The 23,543-nt window shown below is 51.1% G+C and overlaps 1 protein-coding gene across 1 annotated transcript; it reads right to left on the bottom strand.

Annotated features, from left to right (window-relative positions):
• Positions 1-1,081: 1,081 nt before the first annotated feature.
• On the bottom strand, positions 1,082-18,591 carry LAMP1 (lysosomal associated membrane protein 1). Its single transcript, XM_047081986.1, has 9 exons — positions 18,373-18,591; positions 13,037-13,158; positions 10,989-11,208; positions 10,713-10,871; positions 4,183-4,370; positions 3,520-3,645; positions 2,699-2,765; positions 2,459-2,629; positions 1,082-2,037 (listed from the first exon to the last, which is right to left on the bottom strand). The coding sequence occupies exons 1-9, from the start codon at positions 18,422-18,424 to the stop codon at positions 1,898-1,900; spliced, it is 1,245 nt and encodes a 414-aa protein (XP_046937942.1). The 5' UTR covers positions 18,425-18,591; the 3' UTR covers positions 1,082-1,897.
• Between the last annotated feature and the right edge of the window lie 4,952 nt (positions 18,592-23,543).

The raw sequence follows: 23,543 nt of genomic DNA, 5'->3' as shown, positions 1-23,543 counted from the left end.
TCTACGTGAGGTCTGTGCACACAGCACGTGATTTCTCTTTAGAAAGGTTAATTTTTAAAAACTGATTTTTGAAATTATTGTATTACATAAAGCGGACAGAGGTATGTAAGCTTTAAGAATGGCAGAGTCTGACTTGGGCCCATGAGTGCTCATGCAGCCACTGTCACGCTGGATCCCTGGAGGGAGAAGCCCCAGTGAGACCCCCCTCTTCCTAACCCTGACCCTGCCTCCCGGCCCTGACAGTGGGGCTGCTGCTGCCTGCTGAGAAATCCCACTGCCTGGGCAGGCTGAGCCCTGCATGGGGCAGGTGGGGACCTAGAACAGTGTCACCTGTTGAACACCGTGGGCAGCAGCTGGTACCCCTCAAGGCGCCTGGGCGACTACTAGCCCAGCCGCAGAGGCGCCTCCCTTCCCCCCACGGTCCCAGAAGATGCCGGCCTGGGACCGAACTTCCCACACAGATGCTCTCATCAGGAGGAAGTGGTGGCATGGGCGGGTTGCCAGAGCTTGGGGAGTCCCCGAGGCTGCCCCCATGGGGCAGTCAAGTGCGGGGTCACTGGTGTGGGGGTGGCGGTTGCCCAGCAAGGCCAGACACACACTGGCCGTGGGGCCCCAAGCCGCGCTCCTTGGCCGGCAGCTCCAAGTGGGAGTGTCGGGGACACCCGGGCCCCAGGGCTCCCGGCAGGCAGGCTGGCTTCAGCCTCACCAGCAAGGTGCACAGATCCCCGAAAGGCACAGGTCTTTGCTTAAAATGCAAAGAGGACAATAAACCTGAGGCCCAGCTTGTGCTCTGAAAGCTCTGAGCGCCCTGCTGGCTGCCTGTGCTTTGCAGTGGGGCCAAGGGGCTCCAGGTCGGTGCCCACAGGGGAGCCCCCACGGCCCTCCTCCCACTCGCAGGGGCTGTTCAGTCACCACTGAGGACCTACCTCCAGACACAACTCCTGTCAGTCCTCCAAGTTACCACCCAGAAGACCTACCGCGACACCAGCTCTCTCAAACGCTGGGGGACAGACGCCTGCCGCCTACCGTGCGTCCCACTGAGACCTCTGGCGGGAGCTGACAGAAGCACAGAGTCCAGGCAGAGAAAGAAAGAGATGTTTTATTAGCATTTGTTACAGCAACGCGTGACGTGAAGGGTCGTCCGTGCACAGCCACCCGAGTGGCAAGCGGGTAGCGCAGAGCGTGACACCCAGTATTTACACGAGTGCAGAACAGGATCACCCCGAACCTCAAACAGAAGACTGAAAGTCACTTTACAAAAAGGTAAATAAAAATAACACCCATTTATCTATTTTAAAAAAGTGCCAGCTCTTGAGTGGCAGAGCGCGGAGAGGACAGAAGGGCCCGATGCCGCGGGGGCGCCGGTGCCCTAGTACCGAGCTGTGCGCCGCGGGGGCCGGGCCCGTCCTGGCTTCTAAAACTTCATTTAAGCCTTCCAGATTTTCACCTTTTGGAGTACTTCTGTTTCTAGATCTTCTGAAGCACAAGCCTAACAAGTAGCCAGCCCTCCTCAGCCCTAAGATCAGGGAGCACCCCACCTTGGCGAGGCTTCAACCTCAGTCAGGAACGAAGAAGCCAACAGCAGAATCTTAAAGAGCCAAGTAATAGTGGAGCCAGTGCCCATGTAGGGAAGCACTCCTCCCTCCCACCTGAAAGTTCTACTTTGGTAAATATTAACGTTTTAACCATTAGCAAAATATTTAACCCAGTTAGCAAAATTAACACCGTCATTTCAATACTCTTGTGCATAGTAAATGTTGCAAGATGAACTTCACATCGGATAAAGCAGATTTGAAAATCAGTTTGCAAGAAAGCGTGCCGCCCTCCACGCCAACCTAAGCTCAGGGGACGAGTGGAGGCCCAGAGGTGGCGGCCGGCCCGAGCTGTTGTGGCCCTGCTAGATCGTCTGGTAGCCCGCGTGGCTCCTCTTCCTGCCGATGAGGTAGGCAATGAGGACGATGAGGACCAGCCCCGCCAGGGCGCCGCCCACGGCAATGGGGATCAGCATGCTGTTCTCATCCAGCTGGCACTCCTCCACTAGGAGACACGGGGCAGGGGGCCATGCTCGTGGCCACGGTCCCCACGAGACCTCACACGGGCTTTCCCCCCCTCCCCCCAGCCTGGCTCGGTTCTAATCAATTACTGCTTGGACACAGTCAGGACCTCCGGGCCCTCCGGACACAACACCCCACCTCCTGCCTTCATGGCTCAGGAGGACAGGCGCCATCCCATGAAACGACTACCTTTGAGCAAATGGCGCCTTGGGTTCGCATCTGTGAGCTGCTGGGTCTTCCAAAGGCAAGGTGATGCGGGAAAGGGAGTTTGCTCTAAAAATCTCTGAGACTGGGAAAGGGGACCCCCCACCCCCATAAACTGTCCTTGCAACCCAGAAATGATTAAATATCCAAACAGAACTGCAGTCTGCAGACCCCGTGCAGTCTCCCCCAATGCTACTCACCAGACCCAAACTTGTCACCTTGCACCTGGAAAGCCTGGACCCACACTTTGAATATATTGACAGAAAAGGCTTCCGTGACCTCCACGCGCTCCTCGGCGTTACACTTGTATGAATTCCCGATGGTGGCCTGCAGTGCCCTCAGAGAGCTGTTGTCCGCCTGGAAGGTGGGGTCTGCAAAGGCACATTGAGAGTGAGTGCTCTGGGACTCCTGCACAGGCAGGTGAGATGTGGGGGCCTTACCTCTGGCGTCAGGGACAGTCATATTCAACTGGATTCCTTGCAGGAAAAACTGGCTAGTATTTGGGTCCTTAAAGAGAAGAAAATAATCCTTAACCACTTGCCAAACTCACATGTTTACCATCAAACCTAAAGGATCATCTGGTAGTAAATCTGACTCCTGCAGTTCTAGCTTCAGCAAGAGGCCGTGGAACACGCAGTCTGTAATAAAAGGCATCGCATAAATCCCGAGAACACAGATGCTGACTTGTCCTCCTAGACCTTTTTACACAATCAGACTCTGTTAAAATAGGGACTGAAGGAGCCATATTCTAAAAAATCAAACTTTTTCCAAACGTTGGCACTTTAGGAACGTTAATGTAAACTTTATCAGGAGAAACCAGACTGTTAATCTGCAGCATCATAAACACTGGCAGAGGGCGTTTCTATGCTTCCCAGATGGGGACAAGAAGAGAGGACCCAGGACCCAGGATGTCGCCCCTGGAAGAAGGGGTGAGGGCAGTGCCCGAGGTGGAGGCTGGGCTGAGCACAGTGGGGCACGGACAGCGATGGTGGGCACGCCGCAGGTGCCCCCTGACACCTGCTGCATAAAGCAAACCAACGGAGGTGTCCTTAACGAAAATGGGGGACTGAGGGTCCAAAGCACTCATGGAAGAGGCAGGTGGGGAAAACAGACTCCGTCGTCCTCACTGGGGCAAAGCTGTGGGTTCTGGCACCTTCACTGATTCTCCATGGGGCTGGGGCATAGTGTGCGGGAGCCAATGGCGGGAAGCCATGGCCAGATGCGGGCTGTGGCGCGAGGTGGCGCGGGCACGAACCCTCACCATTCCAAACTGGAAGAGCAAGGAGTGGATGCGGCTGCTCCGGAGATCCAGGGTCACCAGCTGGGCGCCACAGCTCCCCGTGGCGCTCGTGTTGCTTGGGTCGATGCTGAACAGTCCACTGACGGTCTGAGGAGGAAAAGCAGACATGTTACCTAAGTTCCTTTTCGCGCCCCATTTCGGGTCCTCCACGCTCTGGAGGCCAAAGTGACCTCAAAATGAGAACTTCAAGGCTTCTATCATTTTAACCAAAACCAAGAGGAGGAAAACACCCAAAGTGCAGACTTCTGGGTTCCAGAACCATCTTCCCTGCTCCTCCTGGTTGCTACTTTCACGAGGACATTACACTCCCACCACAAGCACCTTCCCTGTCACAGCCCACAGCCCCCATCACCAGCAGGGACAAAGGAAAAGCGTAACAATGAACACAAAAGTTGCATTGGTAAAAGTTTAAGCAGAATTTAACATTCTCTTAGGGGCCGATAAACTCGTCCAGTAGAGCAAGTCCCAATGACACGGGCCATACAGAAGACAGCAGCCTGGCTGTGTGCGCCAAGAAGCTGATTACAGGACAGGCCCCACAACCCGCTCTCTCAGATTTATGAGAGGTGTGCACATGCACCAGCGCCCTGACGCACTGAGATGGGTCCCCAGGGCCGAACCTACCGTGTTGTCCCTCTTGCTGTAGGTGACGTTCAGCTGTAGCCCCATGCTGGCCAGCAGGCAGGTCCCGTTGGCGCCGCTCACGTTGTACTTGTGCACGGAGGGGGTCTCTGGCGTGGGTGATGGTGAAGGGCGGGGAGGCGGTGGCGGTGCGGTCGTCGGGAAAGGCCCATCTTGCTCACAGCGTGTCTCTGGAGGGACAAGTGGGAAAGGAGGCAAAGTCCTAGTTCCTCAGGGCCACCCACCGGAAGCTTCGGCCACCCCAGGCTCACCGTGAACCCCAGCAGTCTCTCAGCTGGCCACACCCGCAGAACGGGATCTCTCGGCCTGTCCGAGGACAGTGCATGTCAGCCCCCCTCCGGAACTATGGGGCAGCGGCCTGCTGTCCCATAGGGCCATCCCCACTCCTGCCACCATACCGCGGCTCTGCCTGGAGTGTCCTCCAGCTCAGCCTCCAGGCAATGCTGCCTTCACAGAGCTGTCCCCTTCTGCAGGACAAACCTTTCTACTGAAGTAAACACAACCTGAACCCCATCACCTGCTGCTGGGACAGTCAGCTACACACCACTTCAAACGGCAACAATTCAAGACCCTCTGTGAGGCTGCACACTAGGCATGGTGCTGGAGGTCCCAGATGCAGGCGGGACACACACACACACACACACACACACGCACGCACGCACCAGGACAAAGCTAGAGACATCAGCAAGGTGCTCGTGGGAGAGAAGCCCAGGAGGCCTTTACAGGGATGAGTGTCAGGGGACAGTCCCTGCAGGACAAGACTGGAGCTGAGACCAGCCAGGTCCAGTGAGCCAGCTGCTCTGAGCTATTCAGAGCAAGGGGGGTGGTACAGGCACCTGCACCCTCCTGGAGACAGAAGGCCCAGGAAGTGTGAGTGAAAATTCCTAAGAAAGGGATGACAATCCAGGAGTGAGGGAAGTTGGGGCAGGACAGGCCTTGGCAGGAGGACATAGTGGGGGGGGGGAGAGGGCACATGGGGGGAGCACAGGGGGGTAGGGGGAGTGAAGGGGGGCACACGGGAGGGGGGAGGGGAGAGGGCACACAGTGCCCCCACAGAGGACATGCCCAGGAGTTTAAGTGTCTCCGTCTCTCAGAACTTGACCTACTATGATTGCTTAGAACAAAAATTTACATTTAAAATCAAGGCAGACTGAACCAAGAGAGAGAAATGAACACTCCCTCAGATGCATACAGAACACACACCTGCCTCCCACGTAACATCCTAAACACCCAGACCACAGCACCTCCAGGAGACCATCATCCCCAAGTTAAGCCCTCTGTCTTACTGCCCTGTTTCTGTGGATGATCAGCATTCACACGATTTCTGTCCAACTCCCACCTCTCCCCACTTCAGCTAGCCTGGGCCGTGGGAGCTGGCCCACCATACCCAGTGCCGTGGATGTGGAGCCCACGGGGAAGCTGCCGGAACTTGCTCCACTTTAAAAGGAAACTTTGCCACCATTTCCTCCTGGGGGGGGGGGCAGGGGAGAGATGGAAAAGGTCACCCTGCAGGGCTGTGACATGGAAGTGATGCCACACCTCTGGGAAGTTCACTCACCCAGTGTGCCTTCACACAGCGCAATCACACACAGTCAAATGCTTTTCTAGACAGAAGGTAAAGATGGAAAAAAGGCACGATAGTGTGGGTGTGCCTCTGGGCTCTTGGTGGAGGGACAGCTGCCTGAGAGGTCCCCACCCAGGGTGTGCTGGCCACACTACCCGCCTCCTCCCTGGGGCTGCAGGCTGACACCATAGCCACACCTTTAAGAACACCCTCACCACTGCTTTCCAAGCTAGTACAGAACAGGACCTCATTAAATGTGCAAAACCACATCAACACAAGGTGGCTTCCAAATCCCAGCCTAGATGGGCACGCGGCATGCATGGGGAGAGTGACGAGCACCTGCACACATGACCTGCTGTTCTCATAAGGCAGGCTGCGAAGTGTCCACCTGGGAGCACAAATGGCACAGTCAAGTGTAAGGACGAGTCCCCGCCCCCTTCCCTCCCTTCCCAAATGCAGACGGAGAGTCCCACCCTGCGCAACCTGTCCCCCAGGCAGACACTGCAGCGAGGAAAGCACACGGAGGATGCACTCAAGTGTGCTCAGTGCGACCCGTGTGTAATCGGCCCTGGGAAGACCAGGGACCCCAGGAGAGTGCAGGCTGCGTGTCCCGCCAAGGCTCCCCTCCTCAGGATTTTCAGAAGCTTCTGGAGGCCCCCAAAGGATCTGCCAGCGACCAGCCTGAGGAGCCTGCGTGCTACAGTTACAAGGAGTCTCCAACGGAGTGCGAGGAGAGTGGCGTTGGCACTCCTTTACTTTACTCCTTTCCTTTACTTGAAGCTACCCTGGCCGTTGTTCCTAAGGAAGAAATGTTGCCAAACTGGGTGGAAAGCAAGCTTGGGACCAGCCATACTAAAAAGTTCCTATTTTGAACTTCTAACGGTCACAGAGGCAGCCACAAGTGCCCACACATCTTGAAGGCACAAAGACGAATAAATACGAATCCTCTGCCAAGCCATCAAAGTCAGGTGTCTGTGTGGGCCGAGGGCTGGAAATCCAATTCCCGGGGACACAGCGTGGACATGCTCACCGGCTCCACCTCAGCCTCGGGGGACGGCTGCGCCCAGCCCGCTCCACGGAGATGACCACGTGCCCCTCACAGACCTTGGGGAGAGGCTGTCCTCGGAACCTACCTTCGTCAACCAAACGGGAAGCCAACTCCAGCAGCCTGGCCTTGTGCTTTCTCAGAAGCTCTGATGTGTCAGTACCTGGTGTTTCTCAGGGTAGTGCACGGGTAGGGGCACGGGGAACCACGGCCCCACGACAGCACATAAGAGCGAGGCCACAGAAGCCTGTGCCAACCCCCGCAGCTCATTCTGACTTTCCAGGGGCATTTGTGGCCAAAAATTTACCTATTTCTGAAAATGTGTTTATTTAACAGTTCTTTATTGTCAATCCATGACTAGAACAGACTACAAGAATATAAAATATACTTAATGTATTTGATTTGACAGGGAACCTTTTCTCTGAAGCTTTCAATTTAAGTGACCCAGAAAAAAAAAAAAAAAAAGTACCTAAGAACCAGAGGAATGAAATTAGCACAAAAGGAGATAAAAAAAAACAAATGGCTCAATTTTAACAGAAACCAAGTATTTTAAATGTGAATGATGCTGCCATGTAGCATGTGTGCTCAGTTACAACAAATCTGCTTGGAGGGGGATACACGGGTCCCTCTGATTGCAAACCGCGTCAGAAACAGCACAACAGACAAAAGTGGACGTAGCAAGCCGCTGGCAGGCCGGGGGGCTCTCTACAGACCAGACCCCAAGATCACAGCTGGTTGAGTCAAAGTGCACAGCTGGGCTTCAAGCACAGCTCAGGTCACGTCAGCAACTCCAGCTGACCCTTCAACAACGCTGACCCCCATGGATGAAAATCCATGTTAACTTTGGACTCCCCCAAAACCTTAATTATTAGAACTCCGCTGCTGACCAGAAGCCTTATCAGTAACACAGTCTATTAACACATATCATGTATTCTTATAGTGAAGGCAGAAAAAAACAATCACAAGAAGACATTTACAGTTTTGTACTGCGTTTACTGGAAACATCCATGTGTGAGTGGACCCACACAGCTCACACTGGTGCTGTTCAGGGTCTGCTGAAGTATTTCTGGGGACAGCTCGGCTCCTGCCCACAGAACGAAAGCCCATTCTGGAGCCCCTCCCTGCCCACGTGGTTGCTCTGAGAACTCCCCCAATCACTGGGCCTGGACCTAGGCCACTGGAGGACCACATCCCACGAAATAATAAGTCACAGGGGGTGGGTGGGTGGTGTGTACACGTTTGTGGCAGGGTAGAGGGAGTGGGGAGCAGTCCCTGGAGCTTGGGGCATGGATTTGTTTTTTGCAGACTTCGTTTCTTATCACTCCAAGTAAAGACTGATCAGAGGAATTACAGACGATGTTACCTGATAGTGACAGGAGCCCAAAAGCCCTATGAGGACTCCTTCCTGTCCAGGGAACACTACGCAGACATGCCGTGACCTCACCACACCCTCCAGCCTGCCACAGGGATGTGCCAACTTGTACACGATATTCTGTGTAACTCCAGGACACCTCTTATCCCTCCTCTCCCAGCAGATTTCCTGAGAGTGCCCTAGTGTCTTTAAAAAGCAGCAAGATTCCTTTCCAAAGCACAGACGTATCCGTAGAGGCAGATTTAACATAACATGAAAGCAAGCTTTGGTGAGAGGGACAACCACGAACACAAGAGGAGGTGGGGACTGAGGGTGAGCTTAGTGACCAAGCTTCGGACCAACAACTCACAGGACACAACGGGTGACTGCCCATAGCAGGCTCAGAGTGACCCACCACCAGGGCAGAAGGCCAAGCCCCCAGGTGACTGTGTAGGGGCTGGGGCGGGAGCCTCTGAGGATGGGGGTCGGTGGCTGGGTCTCAGGTGTAGGGACCGCTTCACTGAATGCATCTTTCCCCCGTGGAGTCACACACAGACATTCCTCCACTAGGAAAGCAACGCGTGGGGAGCTGACGGTGAGGGGCTGTGTGCGCGTGGGGAGCTGACGGTGAGGGGCTGTGTGCGCGTGGGGATGGGGGTTGGGGAACTCCGTGAACCTAACTAAACCTCTTCCAAAAGATAAACACTATTTTAAAAAAGTGATAAACCTTAAAAAAGATTAGCATTTCCGTACTGTCACAATCTGATCTTAGGCCAGAAGCTGGAGCCCTGTTCTGGGCACCACACGGCTCAGAGAAGTCAGACAGGACAGGCCCATCTCTGTGCTCAGAAGCTTTCCAAGCAGAAGAAAACAAGTCATGAAAGTGAGGAGCTATCCTCTACAGCCACCCTGAGGCCCAGATGGTAGTGAGGTCACTGCACTATCATTTCCCAATGCCTCTGACAGTTTTTGCTCTTCCCTTCTGCTCGAGGCCAGAGGGAGAAGACTGAGGTGTTCTGCTGGGGATGAAACCCAGCTGCTTGGAGACTCATACCTGTGAGCGTCAGCTGCTGAAGCACTCAGCGTGGCTGTAACTTCCCCACCCCCCGCAGTCCCTCCCCCACTCGGGGAGGTGGGTGCTAGCATGCACACCTGGGCCTGTGCATGTGTGCGTGTGCACACACACACACAGCTCGCCACACAAGGGGGGTACTAGAGAGGGCTGGTCCCGCCGGTCTCCTCCAGAGCTGCTCCAGCTCACACAGACCTGCCTTTGTGCCCTGTGTATTGCTGCTGGTTGTGTCTTCCCAGTTACAGACAGCAAACGTTCTAGACTTTGTGGCTGTCTGGTGTCTGTGCACACCCGGCTGTGCCAGTGTGAATGCAAAAGCAGCCATAGAAACAGGTATACGAATAAATGAGGCTATGTTCCAAGGAAACTTTAGTTATGGACACTGAAGCTTGACTTTCATGTAATTTTCATGTGTTGTGAAATGTTCGACTCCTTTTAACCTTAAACTGATAAGCACGGAAAAACCACGTTTAGCTTCCTGGCTATACAGAAGCGGAGGTGGGCTGCACAGGGCCTTGCGGAGGGCACGAATGCCTCTCAGGGGGGCTGTACCCAACCGCACAGGGGCCCGGCCGGCCCATTGGGCCCATCAGCACCAGTAACTCAGTGCAAATCAGCCACGCAGCCAGCAGTCACCTGAGTGTTCCAGCCACACTGCTGGGGCCGCTGAAATTGAAGGCTCACAAAAGCACGGCTAAACACCGAAAAGGACAGGCAAGTTCTCTAAGACAACCAAGCCCCTCACCCTTCTGGAAAATAACAGTGATCTGTGAGCTGACTGGCAGGACTGGGGAAGAGAACTTTCTTCAGTCCTAGTTGAACGATAACACTCCTCAGTATTTACTCTCAGCCAGGCACTGACATAAACACCACGTATAAATTTCCTTTTTAACTCTAAGAACCTCCTAAAACAGACTATTATTTTTACTCTACAAGGGGAGGAGACAAGAGACTGACTACCTTACCCAAGACCACAGAGCTAGGAGGGGTCTGGAGCCCTGTCTGTCAGACCCCAGAGCCCACCAGTGGAGCTGAGCTGGCAGGTGCCTCCCTGAGGAGTCATGACCACCCCCTCCAGCCAACCTGCCCAGAAAGGCATTCAGGTCCTTCTGCCATCCACCCCCGGGCCTGTCAAGCTGGACAGAGATAAGCCTAGGTCTTGGTGAAAAGACAGCTGGCTTGAACTGGAAGATTCTGTGACCCTGACCTCATTAGCTTCTCAACAAAGGAAGACACAGAGAGTTTCAACTGCTTTTCCCTTTTACCCTTTTAAAATCAGTGTTTGTCCTACCTCACCTAAAGAGATCACCTCCTTTCAAGAGAAAAACATGTTTGGTGGGCAGTTCAAAGGTGTGAGTTGCACGCAGTCCCCCACCGCACAAATGCTTACTCACACACATCTTCCTCAGGCACAGGCTCACAGCCACGCTTGCACGCACTGAGCTGGGCCTGGGCACCAGGGCCACAGGCAGTGTCCTACCTTCCTTGCTAAAGCTACTGCTGGCAAGGTACGCCTGGATGGTGGCATCATGGAGCGTGACAGTGACGTTGTGCATGTGGATCTGGTTGTTGCTCACACATCTGTATTTTTTATTTATGTCTGCCCTGATGTCAGTGGCAGACTCCACAGTCTTGATTTCTGTATTTAAAAAAAAAAAAAAATCAATTTTTAACTATGTGAAGTACTTAGTTAAAATTTTAGGCCCTCTCCAACCCGATTTTCTTAACTTTGTAACTGGTCGGTTTGGGTTCTTACCCTTGGAGCTTGCGTTGGGGAAAATCTGTGTGTCAGACAAGTTATAAATAAAACCCATCAGCTGAACACTGTAACGGGTTGCATTTCTTGTGAAATTGAGGGTCAGTCTATGTCCTCTTCCAAAAGCAATCACGAGACTGGGGGCAGACGCGTTCTCTTTACCACAGGAGCTGCTGCTGTTTAACACTGCTGCATCAGGTGGTAGGTCGAAGGTCACATTCTAGAACAAAGGACACACACCCAGTCAGAACGCAAGCCACTAAAGCGATTCAGATGCACCAAGGAAGACCTTCAGGAAGAGGGACATCAGCCCCCCACCTCAGAGGCTGCAGTGAGCACATTCACCTCCGACATCGATAAAAACATTAGTAAAGTCAGGATTATGTGTCAGTACAGACTGAGAAATAATTCAAGTGTAAGACAAAGCGGACAATTAACATAATTTTAATTTGTAGCATTTTTAAACTAAAGTGATCTTGGTTAACTGAAATAATTCATATTGGCCTTCAAGTGAGCTATGTATTTATATTTGAGAAAACCATCACTACTCGTGTGCTATAAAAATGTTTAAAGAGCAGGTCTCTTCATGGGACCCACGGTAGCTACATGTGTAGTCAGCATAAGGAACAAACTTGTCAAATCCTAAATTGCACACCTGAAGCTAATGTAACATCGGGTGTCGACTGCACTTAAAGTCTCTTTAAACAGAGAAAAAGATGTTTGCTGCAGAACTGTTTGAATTTACCATTACAGACAAAACTACAGAACCACCGGGTGACCCTGGAAACGAGCAGGACCGGCTAAGTGAGCCGCGGATAAGCTGCTCCTGAGACGACAGAACTCTTCGAGGTGACAGAGACCAACACGGTGGAGAAGAGTAAGGCACATAACAGCACGTGGGCAATCCCATCTGTGTAACATAATATATGTCCAAATGATATTTTAAAAATCCAAACACAAAACAAGTAATGTAGCAAGGACAACAAAAGTGTTTGGACGAGTCTCTGTAACTTGAGACACTCCTGCGGGATGGGGCCTGCCCGTTTCTCTCTGGTCTGGAATGTGACCATGTTTACGTGGAGGCCAGATGGGGCCTAAGCACCTGGCACAAAGTCCAGGGGCCCCACCACTGCTCTGTGAGGTGGGCAAGGAAAAATGGTGGTTTCAACAAAGAACTAAAAACAAAATTTGGTTTAGAGATACATACAGGAGTAAATGTGAAAAAGAAGCATGATGTCCACTAGTGGGTAACTGACAAAGAAATACAGATGCAGCTTACTTGTTAGGAATCTAATAAATTCAAAAAACCCTTTCATCCTGTAGAAGTGCAAGTTATTTTAAGAAAACAATGAGGGGCATTTTGGACGAGTACAGCCTGCAGCATTGCTCAGCTGTTTATATGCAATTCCTGGAGCCTAGTGGTTTATCCAAAGCAAATTCAACACATCAGGAAAAGTGTATTCACACCGCTGTGCCCTGAGCACGAAAGTACATCAGAAAACAGAAAACAGGAGAGGCTCCAACACATGAGGCTGATCGACATAAGAGAACACTGCACTGTGATCACAAAAAGTAATCGTGAGGAAAACAGGGATTACACTCATACAAAACCGTTAAAGCAGGGGGCACCTGGGTGGCTCAGTCGGTTGAGTGTCTGACTTCGGCTCAGGTCATGATCTCATAGTCTGTGGGTTCGAGCCCCGCACTGGGCTCTGTGCTGACAGCCTGGAACCTGCTTCGGATCCTGTCCTGCTGTCTTTCTGCCCCTCCCCTGCTTGCATGCCCCCTCCCCTCTCTCTCCCCCAAATAAATAAACATTAAAAAAAATTCATAGAACAGCAAGAGCAGGGCATAAAATGGTTTACATATCTGACTGCACCTTCAGTATATACAGTAGCATAGGCTACTGATGAGCGGAGGAGGATACTACTACGGCACAGGTGAACTGTGCTACGGTGAGGTCATTTCTCAAACATTTATTTGAAACGATAATAACAAACATCTTCACACACACCACACCCTGCATGAAGGACCCTGGTGCTTCCTACCGTAGGACCGTTCCTGGTATCATAGATGGTCACGAAGGCAGCAGAGAAGTTGGCCATGATGCAAGCCGTCCCATTGCCGTCCGTCACCACAAACGTGGCCGCCGTGCCATGTAGGAGGCCTGCTAACTCCAGGAAAGACAGAAATATCCAAACAAGGTTTTGAAAATACAACTGGGCGCTTCTGTGGTCTCTAGCTGTGGCAATAATGGACTTTATTAGGAAATACTACTGTGCTGCTTACAAGATCGAGATGTGGGTTACCGAGGCTGGGTTCAGCTGGGCTGTCTTTCCTGTTCCTCCTAGATAGGCTCCTGGAAACGTTAACTCTAAACCCACTAGTCTGCCCACCTGACCAATAGCTCTTTAATGCCTGATGTCAGGGTACTGACAGGGAGGTCACATGTCAATTTCCGGGTCAACCTAGGCACATGCTGCTCTGCACTCAGTCCTCAGAGGGTCTCTGGGAGATGTACCAGGGTCCCGGAGGCACAACTCAACCTGAATACCGATCTTCCACAGAAGCCCATGGGAGAACTGGGGAATCTTTTGCTGTGGTCCTAAACTATTTAAAGTTAGATCTCTTGTTACTTCTCATGGATCGCTGGTGTGGCAAGAAAAGCCACAGACTCACAGATCTGAGTCCTTCGCCAAGTTTCAGAAACATCCTTAAAAACCAGTGATTCAACTGAACCTAGACTTGGCTGCACGTCAGGCCATCAGTCAACTCATCTAGGCAGGGCTGCCACATCCCTGAAGGAAGGGACAGAATGAAGCTCTCATGGGTCCCTCCAGCTCAACAGTGATGGTGGCTAGCGATTTCCTCTTCAAATTCTCAGGGCCAGAGCCATCTCTGGCTTCTTGATGTCCTATAGCTCTGATGGGTTTAGCAGCGAATATCATCTGACCACTGTGGTAGAGCAGTAGGTAATTTTCCCAAGCCACATGTTAGTACACTGTTCTTGCAACAAAAATGGGTGTTTTCACTAGTTCTGAAACCAAGAACTAGTCTGCCAGCACTGGGTGCCGTGGGGGTCAGAAGTGACGTGCCCTCCCTCCAGTGACATTCCTGCCAGTCCCCGCACACCTTTTCCCGACACTCCAACCACTCCAGGCATACATGTGACACAGGCACATTTTGAAGACACTCAGTACACACTCGATTAACTTTTCATTCTAAAATCCCTGCCCCCCAAAAAATAAATGACCCTAACGAACCCAGTTTATTACACTCTTGCGACTTTCACAAAATAAAATCTTTAAAGCCAACTACTATTCAAGCATAAAGCAAAAAGTAGCCAGAAACCCCACATACCTTCCCGTATTCTTCTGGTACGGGAAACACCAAAATCTAGGTTCACAGAGAAGCTGCTGCAGGAAAAAGCAGCAACCTATGGCAAACAAGAAACCTGTGCAGTTTTTGTCTGTTTTGCGAATTCTTAACCTATGCCCCTGAAAACTCAGGTTACACTAAAGGCAACTCCGATAAATGAATTTCCATTGTAAAACCTAGAGAAAATTCCACAGCTTGTTTTTAACTCAGTAAAGGATTTTAAAAACAGAGAAATCATCCCCGTGCCTTTGGAGAGGGATGGGTTAAGGGCACCAGCGGTTCAGAGAGGCCAGCAAGGTGGAAGCAGGCTCGGCGGGCAGAAGCAAGTGTGTGAGGGACGCTGACCCAGACCACGAGCGCACGGCTGCTACCCGCCCCCCCCCCCCCCACCCTGCTGCCAGGGCTCTCTCAGGCCTGAGATGCCCTCACATGGCCGTGGTTCTGGCCTGGCTGCTGGAGTTACTGTGTGACCACGCATGCCACAGACAGGGCAGATGGCTCCCTCTCACAGGAGCACACACACAGCAGTTCTAACCAAGCTGCCTTTCCAGAAGTTAGTTCCTTAAGTCATTAACACCCTTTTACTGACTCCAAGCACTTCATTGGGAACTATTTCACGTTAAATAACTTTTCAGTCACAGAACGTTTTCACTTAGTAAATATGCTAAGGGTATGAGCTTTCAAAGTAAAACAAGTATTACAACAGCAAATTTAAAGTAAGTTTTACCAACACTAGATATCCACAATTATTCTGGAGGGGCCAGAAACTTTCAATTACTAAAACAAGAAACTTATCCCCAGAAGCCAAATTTTAGTCCGGAGAAAAACGTCTCTGGGAGCATCAGATCGCACACTTGCAAGAGAAACTTATGCATGCTGTCAGAAGCTGTCTGTGGCCCTCTAACAAGCTTGCTCCCTGGCCTGTGGCGGTCCATCCAGCACACAGGTGCGGATTCCACCATTTCTCCGGGGACCACATAAATGAGTAACTTCAGCCTATTCCTTCAAGGTACCCTCACCGGTAGGAATCCCCTTCTGACACAAGTACAGCTGTGGGAAGCGAGTCTGGTTCTGTTGCAGACTCCGCCACTCACTAGCTGTGTGACCTGGGGCCGGCAGCAGTCGCTGCCCTCGGTTTATGCACCCACGGACCAGAACAAGCGTGCTGACCCCTCGGGGTCATGGGAGTATCAAAGGAGCCAGTGGACAGCAGCACACAGTACAGGGCAATAGCAATGGCTTTAATGCTCACTGACAGTATTTAAACAGAGCCATATAGACCTCACCCATCGAGTTCGTCACTAAACCCTCAGAACCTGACGGAAAATGTCAAATAAGTTATGTCACTTAACAAGCACTTGTTATGCACGTGTTACATGCCAGGACCTGCGCCAAGCACTTTGCAGCTGATTCAACTATCGTGGCAACCTTAACAGGTAAACGCTACTGCGATTCCCTTTCACAGCTGTGGAGACTAAGGGACAGGGACCTAACTTGCTTAAGGTCACACAGCTAGGGAGTGCTGAGCAATTGGGAACTGAGCGCCAAAACTTGCTGAGTGAGTGGATACGTTTCAAATGACAAAATGCTCATTTTTGAAATAAAAGAAGCTGCCATCCAAAGGAACAAGTGAATACATTTCTTCGTTAAACTTTTTAGAAGAAATACCTCCTAGTTTGTCATTACTTGATTCTTTTAAATCCAGTATTTTTCTTTTTAATCAGTGACACATAACCACCTATGACTAAAGGAAGCACGTCCTTTAGTGGGAAGGAAGGTTCCTTCCCACACTCCGAATCACAGCCTGGAGGGACAGGCCATGAGCACGGACACTTCTAAAGCGTGGACATGGACGTGTGGTTAGGGACCACCGCTACAGAACAGAGTCTAGGTAAGTGCCGAGCACTTACTACGTGTGAGGCCCAAGGTGGAAACATCATCACAGCACGACTGGAATGACGTTCCAGTGAAAGCTCACGCCATGCATGCGTGTAGTCACGTCCCGCAGATGCAGAGAGAAGGGAGGACGGACACTGCCTGGGGCGTGTCTAACAAAAGAAGTTCAAAATCACAGGCCTCGAACATTTTGGTCTCAAACACCATTAAGAATTTGGTCACCAACCCGAGTAGCTAACAAACTTCCACAATCAACAGTCATGTTAACTAGAGTAAGGGGAAGGAAGTCATCTAGTTGACACCAGTGGTTTAAAGAGTCCCATTACGCAATTACACTTCATCTCAAGTGTCAGACGGTTTCAGTTCACCCTGGTCTATGCTTTCTACCAAGTATTCAAACACAAAAGCAGCTTTAAGAAATGTCTAATTATTAATGAAGGAGAATTTAGTAATTTCGAAGTTTGAAATATGCTTTCAGAAAAGATGCTTTTTGGTAAAATTATACATCAAAATAAACATCGTTTTTTTTAATTTTTTTTTTCAACGTTTTATTTATTTTTGGGACAGAGAGAGACAGAGCATGAACGGGGGAGGGGCAGAGAGAGAGGGAGACACAGAATCAGAAACAGGCTCCAGGCTCTGAGCCATCAGCCCAGAGCCTGACGCGGGGCTTGAACTCACGGACCGCGAGATCGTGACCTGGCTGAAGTCGGACGCTTAACCGACTGCACCACCCAGGCGCCCCAAAATAAACATCGTTTTAAAAAGACCTAAATCCAAATTAATACGCCTTTCCTAAAAGTTGGATTTTAACTGAACATAAAACTTAGAAAGATACAGTGGAATAGGGATTAGAAAGTTAACTACACGTACAATATGCCCAGCTACCGCCCCGCAGGGAGCTAAAGAGGTTTCTCTTCCCTTTGAGGGCGAGCTCTTCTAATACCTAACACGCTGCCGGCCAACACCGCCAAACCTGTTCCACCAACTCCTCTTGTAGCTACACTGCCAGGGAGGGCAGCTTAGGGTGTACCGAGGGAATAAGGTCACGCCTGGTGGCTATTCATGCAGCTCAGAGAACTCACTTTACACAACAGGCAAACAGGTGACATCCAAATCCACCCATTCACAGGCGCACAATTTACAGTAGAAAAAGACCTATTTCCAGAACCCCCGGGCAGGTGTGTACTGTAACGTGCATCACATCGTGTGAGCTCGCGTGAGCTCCGGGAATTGTCTTCCGGATATTTCAAACTCTGCCTTTCGGATGATCTTCCCGTGTTAACTGGGAGCGGGGTGAAAGGGTGTGGCACCGCAGACAGGTTCACCAAGGGCATCTGCGCAGATTTAGGAGACGGCGCACATTCCTCTTTCTCATGAGACCAGAAAACGAGAACAAAACTCAGTCAATCGCACACCGAGCGCCCGCCGACCGCTCTGAGATCCGCACTGATGGGGTCCCGCGCTTTGACTCGGGAACGGAGGCAGAGCTCCTGACGACCGACCACTCGCTAGAAAACAATACTGCCATTGTGCGGCCGCGGCTTGGGGCCGCCGACCTCGCACTGTACCCGCTGCGGGCGCTCCCAAATGTCACCCGAACCTGAAGTTCACAGCAAAGCAGCGCAGGGGACAGCACTCGCAGCCGTCCCAGAAGGGCAAAGTTAAAGCACAAAAGACATATTCTGAGCGTCCGGACCAACACGTCGCCCTCCTCCCTCCTCGGTAGGAGCCGTATCCCCCGGGGGGCGGGGGACAGAAGGACCACGCAGGTACCGCCGTCTCGGGCTGCACAGCTTCACTCGGTCTTCCGTGGCTAAACCACAGCCGTCCCGAAACCCACAAGCCACTTAGTTCCACCCTAACACCCGGAGAACGAGCTCGGTGGCCCTCAGCTGACATCTCGACCCAACTCCTCAGGCAGCGGCCAGAGGGCTCCAGGCCGGCCCCAAGTGCCGACCTCCGCCGGGGCGGGGACGACTCGCGGGCCCGCTACCCCCCAACCGGCTCCGCCCCGCATCGTCCGCCGCCGCCGGGTACCCCCGCCCCGAGTCCCCGGGGACCCCAACCCACGGCCCCCCTCCCTGCCCCGGCGTCCCCGGCCCCTCACCGAGCAGCAGCAGAAACAGAGGCCGCCGCCGGGCGCCGCCGAGGGCCGCCATGGGCGCGAGGGCTGCCGAGGCCGGAGCCGAGCGGGTCGAGGGCGGTTGGGCCGCGGGCGGGCCGGGGGCCGGCGTGATGGCGGGGTAGGGTCCTGGGGTCCAGAAGCCCGGCCGCTGCGGCGCCCGCGGCAGGAAGGAGACCCTTCGGCCGGCGGCGCCCGTCACGTGAGGCCGCGCCGCGCCCGCACCGTCACGTGACCCCCGCGGATCTCGCGAGAGCGAGAGGGCACGGCGTCTTCCCCTGGGTTGGAACCGGCCTCGCACGTGACCTGTGGGCACGTGACCTTGGCGCCACGTGACGCGCACCCCGGCCTCTGGGCCACTTGAAGCCGAAAGTGCGCGCCGCGAGCGCGTGGGGAGGCAGCTCCCCGCCTCCGCCGCCGGCGAGGCGTCCGCCGAGGGAGACGACGACGGTCACCCCGGAGAAGGGCGGCTTTCTGCCGAGGCGCGCGACCCGAGACGCCCCGGGCCCCAGGGACGCAGGGAGGCCCGCGCTGGCTGCGGGTTTCCTCAAGGGCCGCAGTGCTAACGTGCTCCTCTCTCGTGGCGTGGGGCACTCTGGCCGCGGGGCTCCTCTGGTCGACTGACGCTTGAGGAGGCTGAAGTGGGGGGACAAGGGTGGGGAGGGGTGGAACACGTGTACCGAATGTCACAGCTCACGTTTGAAACAAACCAAAACCCGTTTTTGTAAACAACTCAGAGTGCGGAACTTAGGGCTAGACGAAATCTTGGAGGAATGGGGTTCAGAGGTTATACAGTGATTGCCAGCTGTGACGCCCTCCTGAAGGATGTGTCGGAACGGGCCGTGGAGGGGGGCACCATTTGTCTAGAACGTTCGGAAACGCTGGTGTTGCTTATATCCCCGCGTGCCACGGCAAAGGAAATCCGAGTCTTTGTGCTTCTAGAACCTTCCGGAAATACCTTTCTGCCTCACTCCTTATTGCCTGAGTGTTGTAAAGGCACCTTTCCCTGGTTGCCTAAAGGCTCCCTGGGTCTTGTCTTTCACTGCCTTCTGGAGCTCTGGCACCCCTCCCTTTACCTCCCCCCACCTTGGCTGCTACAGTTACTCAGACACCCAGTTTCCCAGCTCCTTCCTTCCTTTCCTGTCCTGTGGCTTCACTGAGATCTCCCCAGCTCACCACCTCTGGAATGTTCCTGGAGCCTCTTCGGTGCAGGTGTGTTGATTACTGCCGGTCACTCTACCGAACAGTCCTTGATTCTGGTGGCTTTCCCCCCTTAGTTCTTAATGTTTGTTTGCTTTTCGTAAATTTTGTGTTCTTCCTTGTTGTCATTTCTGTCCAGCTTCCCTTCCTCTCAGCTTCTAACATATAATCAGACTTCCTATTAGATCTGCACTTGAGGACAGTGGCTGGGCATGCGCGTTCCCCCCAGGCAGTCCCCTCCCGACCCGGCCTCCATTCTAAACAAGGTTTCCCTTTATTAATGTTCGCAGGGGTAGGAGTTAGCAGTTCTTAAAATACTCTGTTTTAGGGTGTTAAACACATTAAGTAGATGCTTTGCAGGTTTCGCACTGTGGAAGAACTTACAAATAAGGGGAACGTGAGGATGAACCCAGTGAGGCTGGAGCTGCCATGTGTTGAAAGACACGAGGGGTGTCTGGGTGGCTCAGCTGCCTAAGTGTCTGCCTTCCCCTCAGGTCGTGATCTCACGGTCTGTGAGTTCAAGCCCCGCGTTGGGCTCTGTGCTGACAGCTCGAAGCCTGGAGCCTGCTTCCGATTCTCTGTCTCCCTCTCTCCCTCTGCCCCTCCCCTGCTCACGCTGTCTCTGTCTCTCAAAAATAAATAAACATTAAAAAAAAAGACACATGAGATGGATAGTCACTGAAATAAACACAACAAATTTACTAGGTAAAAAGCAATGGTGTGTAGTACATATTGGCAGTTTATACCCCGCCAGCGACCGTTAAAGGGCATAACATTTTCTATTGCCTGGTCACATCAGCTGGAGCATTTGCTTGTATTTCTGTTTCACTCAAGTTCTCCATCATTTTTTCTTTGCCCACGAACTGGCTGGCAGTCACTTGCAGAATAGTAAGGTTTCCCAGCACTGGGCCTGCAAGGAGGAGGCGCTCTCTGTGGGGCCGCTCACAGTGAGAGCTGGGTCTGTGCCACCTCCTGTGCTTTACTACCTGGGGACAAGATTTTTCACTTCTCTTTCCCACTTCTCTTGCCCGTTTACAGCAAGAACTTTTACTTTTGGTTTATTAATTATACAAAAGCCAAGTAAATTGTGGCTGAAAAGTGTAAGACTGTAAGTTTACAGAATAAGTGAATGAATAACATGTCAGAAAAATAGAAAACCATAAGCTTTCAAGTGAAATGTGTGCTATTGCGTGGAGAGAGAATTGAGACCCCCTCTCACCCAGCACTTGTGAAAATCAGTCCTCTCCTTTAAGGCACTTAGACTGCCTTTACTTTCTTGGTGTTTAAAATAATGCCACGAGTAGTGCCTGGGTGGCTCAGTTGGCTGAGTGTCCAACTCTTGATTTCAGCTCAGGTCATGATCCCAGGGTGCTGATATCAAGATTCTCGTCCTTTGCTCCTCTTCCCCGGTCGCACGTGTGCATGTGCTCTCTAAAATAAAATAAGTTATTTAGAAAAATAATGCCATTGAGGTGCATTAGGTGGCTCAGTCAATTAAGTGTCCGACTCTTGATTTTGGCTCAGGTCATGATCTCACAGTTCATGAGTTCGAGCCCCGAATCGGGCTCCATGCTGACAGCACAGAGCCTGCTTGGGACTCTCTCTTTCCCTCTCTCTCTGCCCCTCCCCACCTGTTCATTTTCTCTCTCAAAATAAATCATGCCATTGAGAACATCTATACGTGTCTTGTGTACATCTCTGACAACTTCCTTTCCACAGATTCCTTGAAGTACTTAAACCAAGGCAGTCTTCCTTTTAGAGAGCTATGAAAAAGGAACTCTCATAAAAAAGAACCAAAACGTTTACTTCCTTGGAAAGCAGATTAACTCAAAACAGTTCCAAGTCATTTGGAGCAGGAGTAATTGTGAAAGTTCAGGTATGCTCATGTTCCCAGTGACATACTCACCTGTTGCTGTCTGTGGACGCTGGGGTCTGGGGTGGTGCTAACTAGGGCCTGTGCTAGTTTGAGAAATGAGATGTGGCTAACCAGAGCCTTTTACTAATGGTGGGAGACAGAACGGGAACTGAAAGCAACACAAAGATACTTCAACACATGTTACCCCATGACCTGCTCAGAGGGGATGGGGTGGATTCCCCTGCACGACACCTGTTTACCCGTTCACCTGCTGAAAGACAGTGTTGTTACGAATAAAGTGTGATGACTGTTCAAAACCGTGTCATTGGGCAGATGATACTTTCCTTTCTCCTGGGAAATCCCTCAGAATGGAAAAGCTGCGTCATAAGGGAGTCTGTGTTTAAAAAGAAACGGTTGAATACTTTTCCAAAGCAGTGGCACTATTCTATATTCACATCAGCAGTAACATCCTTATCAACGCTTGATATTACCAGCCTTCCCAATTAAAAGCAATCAGGATAGCTGCATCATTGTCACTAATTGTGACTAGTTTGCATTTTCCTGGGGACTATTGCCATGAAAATTCCTTCCATGTGCCTTATAACCACTCACCCATCTTCTTTGGTTAGTGTCTGTTCAAACTTTGTCCTAATTTGTTAAAATGATTTATTGCTTTTGAGTTCTAAGTGTTTGTTTGTTTTTTAATATAGTCTGGATAGAAATACTTTGACGTGTTGTAAATATTTTCTCCCATTATGTGGCTTGCTATTATATTTCTTAATAGTATCTTTCAAAAAGTAAGCTTTAAATTTAATTAAAATCTAAATGGTCAGTATTTCCTTCAGGCTTCATGTTTTTTGTGTTCTAAGAAATCTCTGTATTTCCCAACATCTTAATGATTTTCTCCTGTGTTTTCTTTTAGATGTTTCATGGTTTTAACTTTTACAATTGGGCCTACGATCAAGGTGTGAGATAAAAATCGGTGTTCATTCCTCTCCCCCCCCCCCATATATGACAGCTATTTGACAAAACGACTTTTCTGAGCCATTAAGTTACGTTGGCATCTTTGTTGAAAGTGACGTGGTTGCATACAGGTGGGCATGCCGTGGCATTTCCTGATGCGTTCGGTTCATCTGCACGGACGCCACGGTGCCTCCGTCTCTAGCTTCACAAAAGATCTGGCAGAGTTCAGGAGAGTAAGCTCTCCAGCTGTTCTTTTACAAGTTGCGTTGACTCTTTGAATTTCGTAGGCATTCTAAAAGGAGTTTGCCATTTTCTATAAAGGATTTTGGCGGGCATCGAATGTACTTATCACCTTGGAGAAAGTGGACGCGTTAACAACTGGATGCGGCTCTTCGTTTGTTTTACTCTCCTTTAAATTATTTTCATTTTCAGGGGACGTGTCTTTGTGCATAGTCTGTAATCTCTGTCTCTGTATCCCACACATTTCTGGGTGCTACTGTGAATGGGGCCGTACTTTTAAATTTCATTCTCTGGTTGTTGCTAGAATGTGGAAAGAAATACGGTTGACCTTTGTTTAGCGACCTCTTGTGACTTTGCTAAATTGGCTCATTAGCTCTGGTAGCAGTTTTGTAGACTTGATTCATTCTACCCCCATGATCATGTCGTGTGAATAAAGACTACTAACTCCCTCCCATCTCTATGAGTTTTCTTTCTTTTTCCTGTCTTGGTGCAGTGGCTAAGACCTCCACCCCAGCCTCGTCCCAGCCTCCAGGCCAAAGCTTGCAGTCTGTTGCCATGTAGCGTAATGTTAACTTAAATCTCTAGTAAATGTGAGGAAGTTCGTTTCTATTCCTAGTTTGCTAGGTGTTGTTTTTTAAATCAACAGTGTTAAACTTCATCAAATGCTTCTTCTATTGAGATGATTATATGTTTTTATTTCTTCTTAGATTTTCAAATGTTCAATCAACCTTCTACTTCTGAGGAAAATTACACTAGGTTTTGGTGTATTGATTTTATATATTGCTGGACTCAAATTGCTAATATTTGGTCTAAAAGTTTCTTGTCTCGTTTTTGTATTGGGGTGATGTTGGACTCAAAAATAGGTGTGAGGTATTCTCTCCTGGTTTTTGAAAGGCTG

This window comes from Lynx rufus, unplaced genomic scaffold, assembly GCF_022079265.1.
Source record: "Lynx rufus isolate CCGP_SWC_20201006 ecotype Redwood Valley unplaced genomic scaffold, mLynRuf1.p SCAF_1, whole genome shotgun sequence".
NCBI classification, from domain to species: Eukaryota; Metazoa; Chordata; class Mammalia; order Carnivora; family Felidae; genus Lynx; species Lynx rufus.
This window is presented reverse-complemented; position numbering and strand designations above follow the sequence as displayed.

Coding starts and splice junctions, on each gene's coding strand:
- LAMP1 (XM_047081986.1), bottom strand. CDS start 18,424: ATGGCGGCCCTCGGCGGCGCCCGGCGGCGGCCTCTGTTTCTGCTGCTG. Junction 10,872..10,988: donor CCCCAACGCAAGCTCCAAGG/GTAAGAACCCAA, acceptor TTTTAAATACAG/AAATCAAGACTGTGGAGTCT. Junction 4,371..10,712: donor CAGTAGCTTTAGCAAGGAAG/GTAGGACACTGC, acceptor TTGTCCCTCCAG/AGACACGCTGTGAGCAAGAT.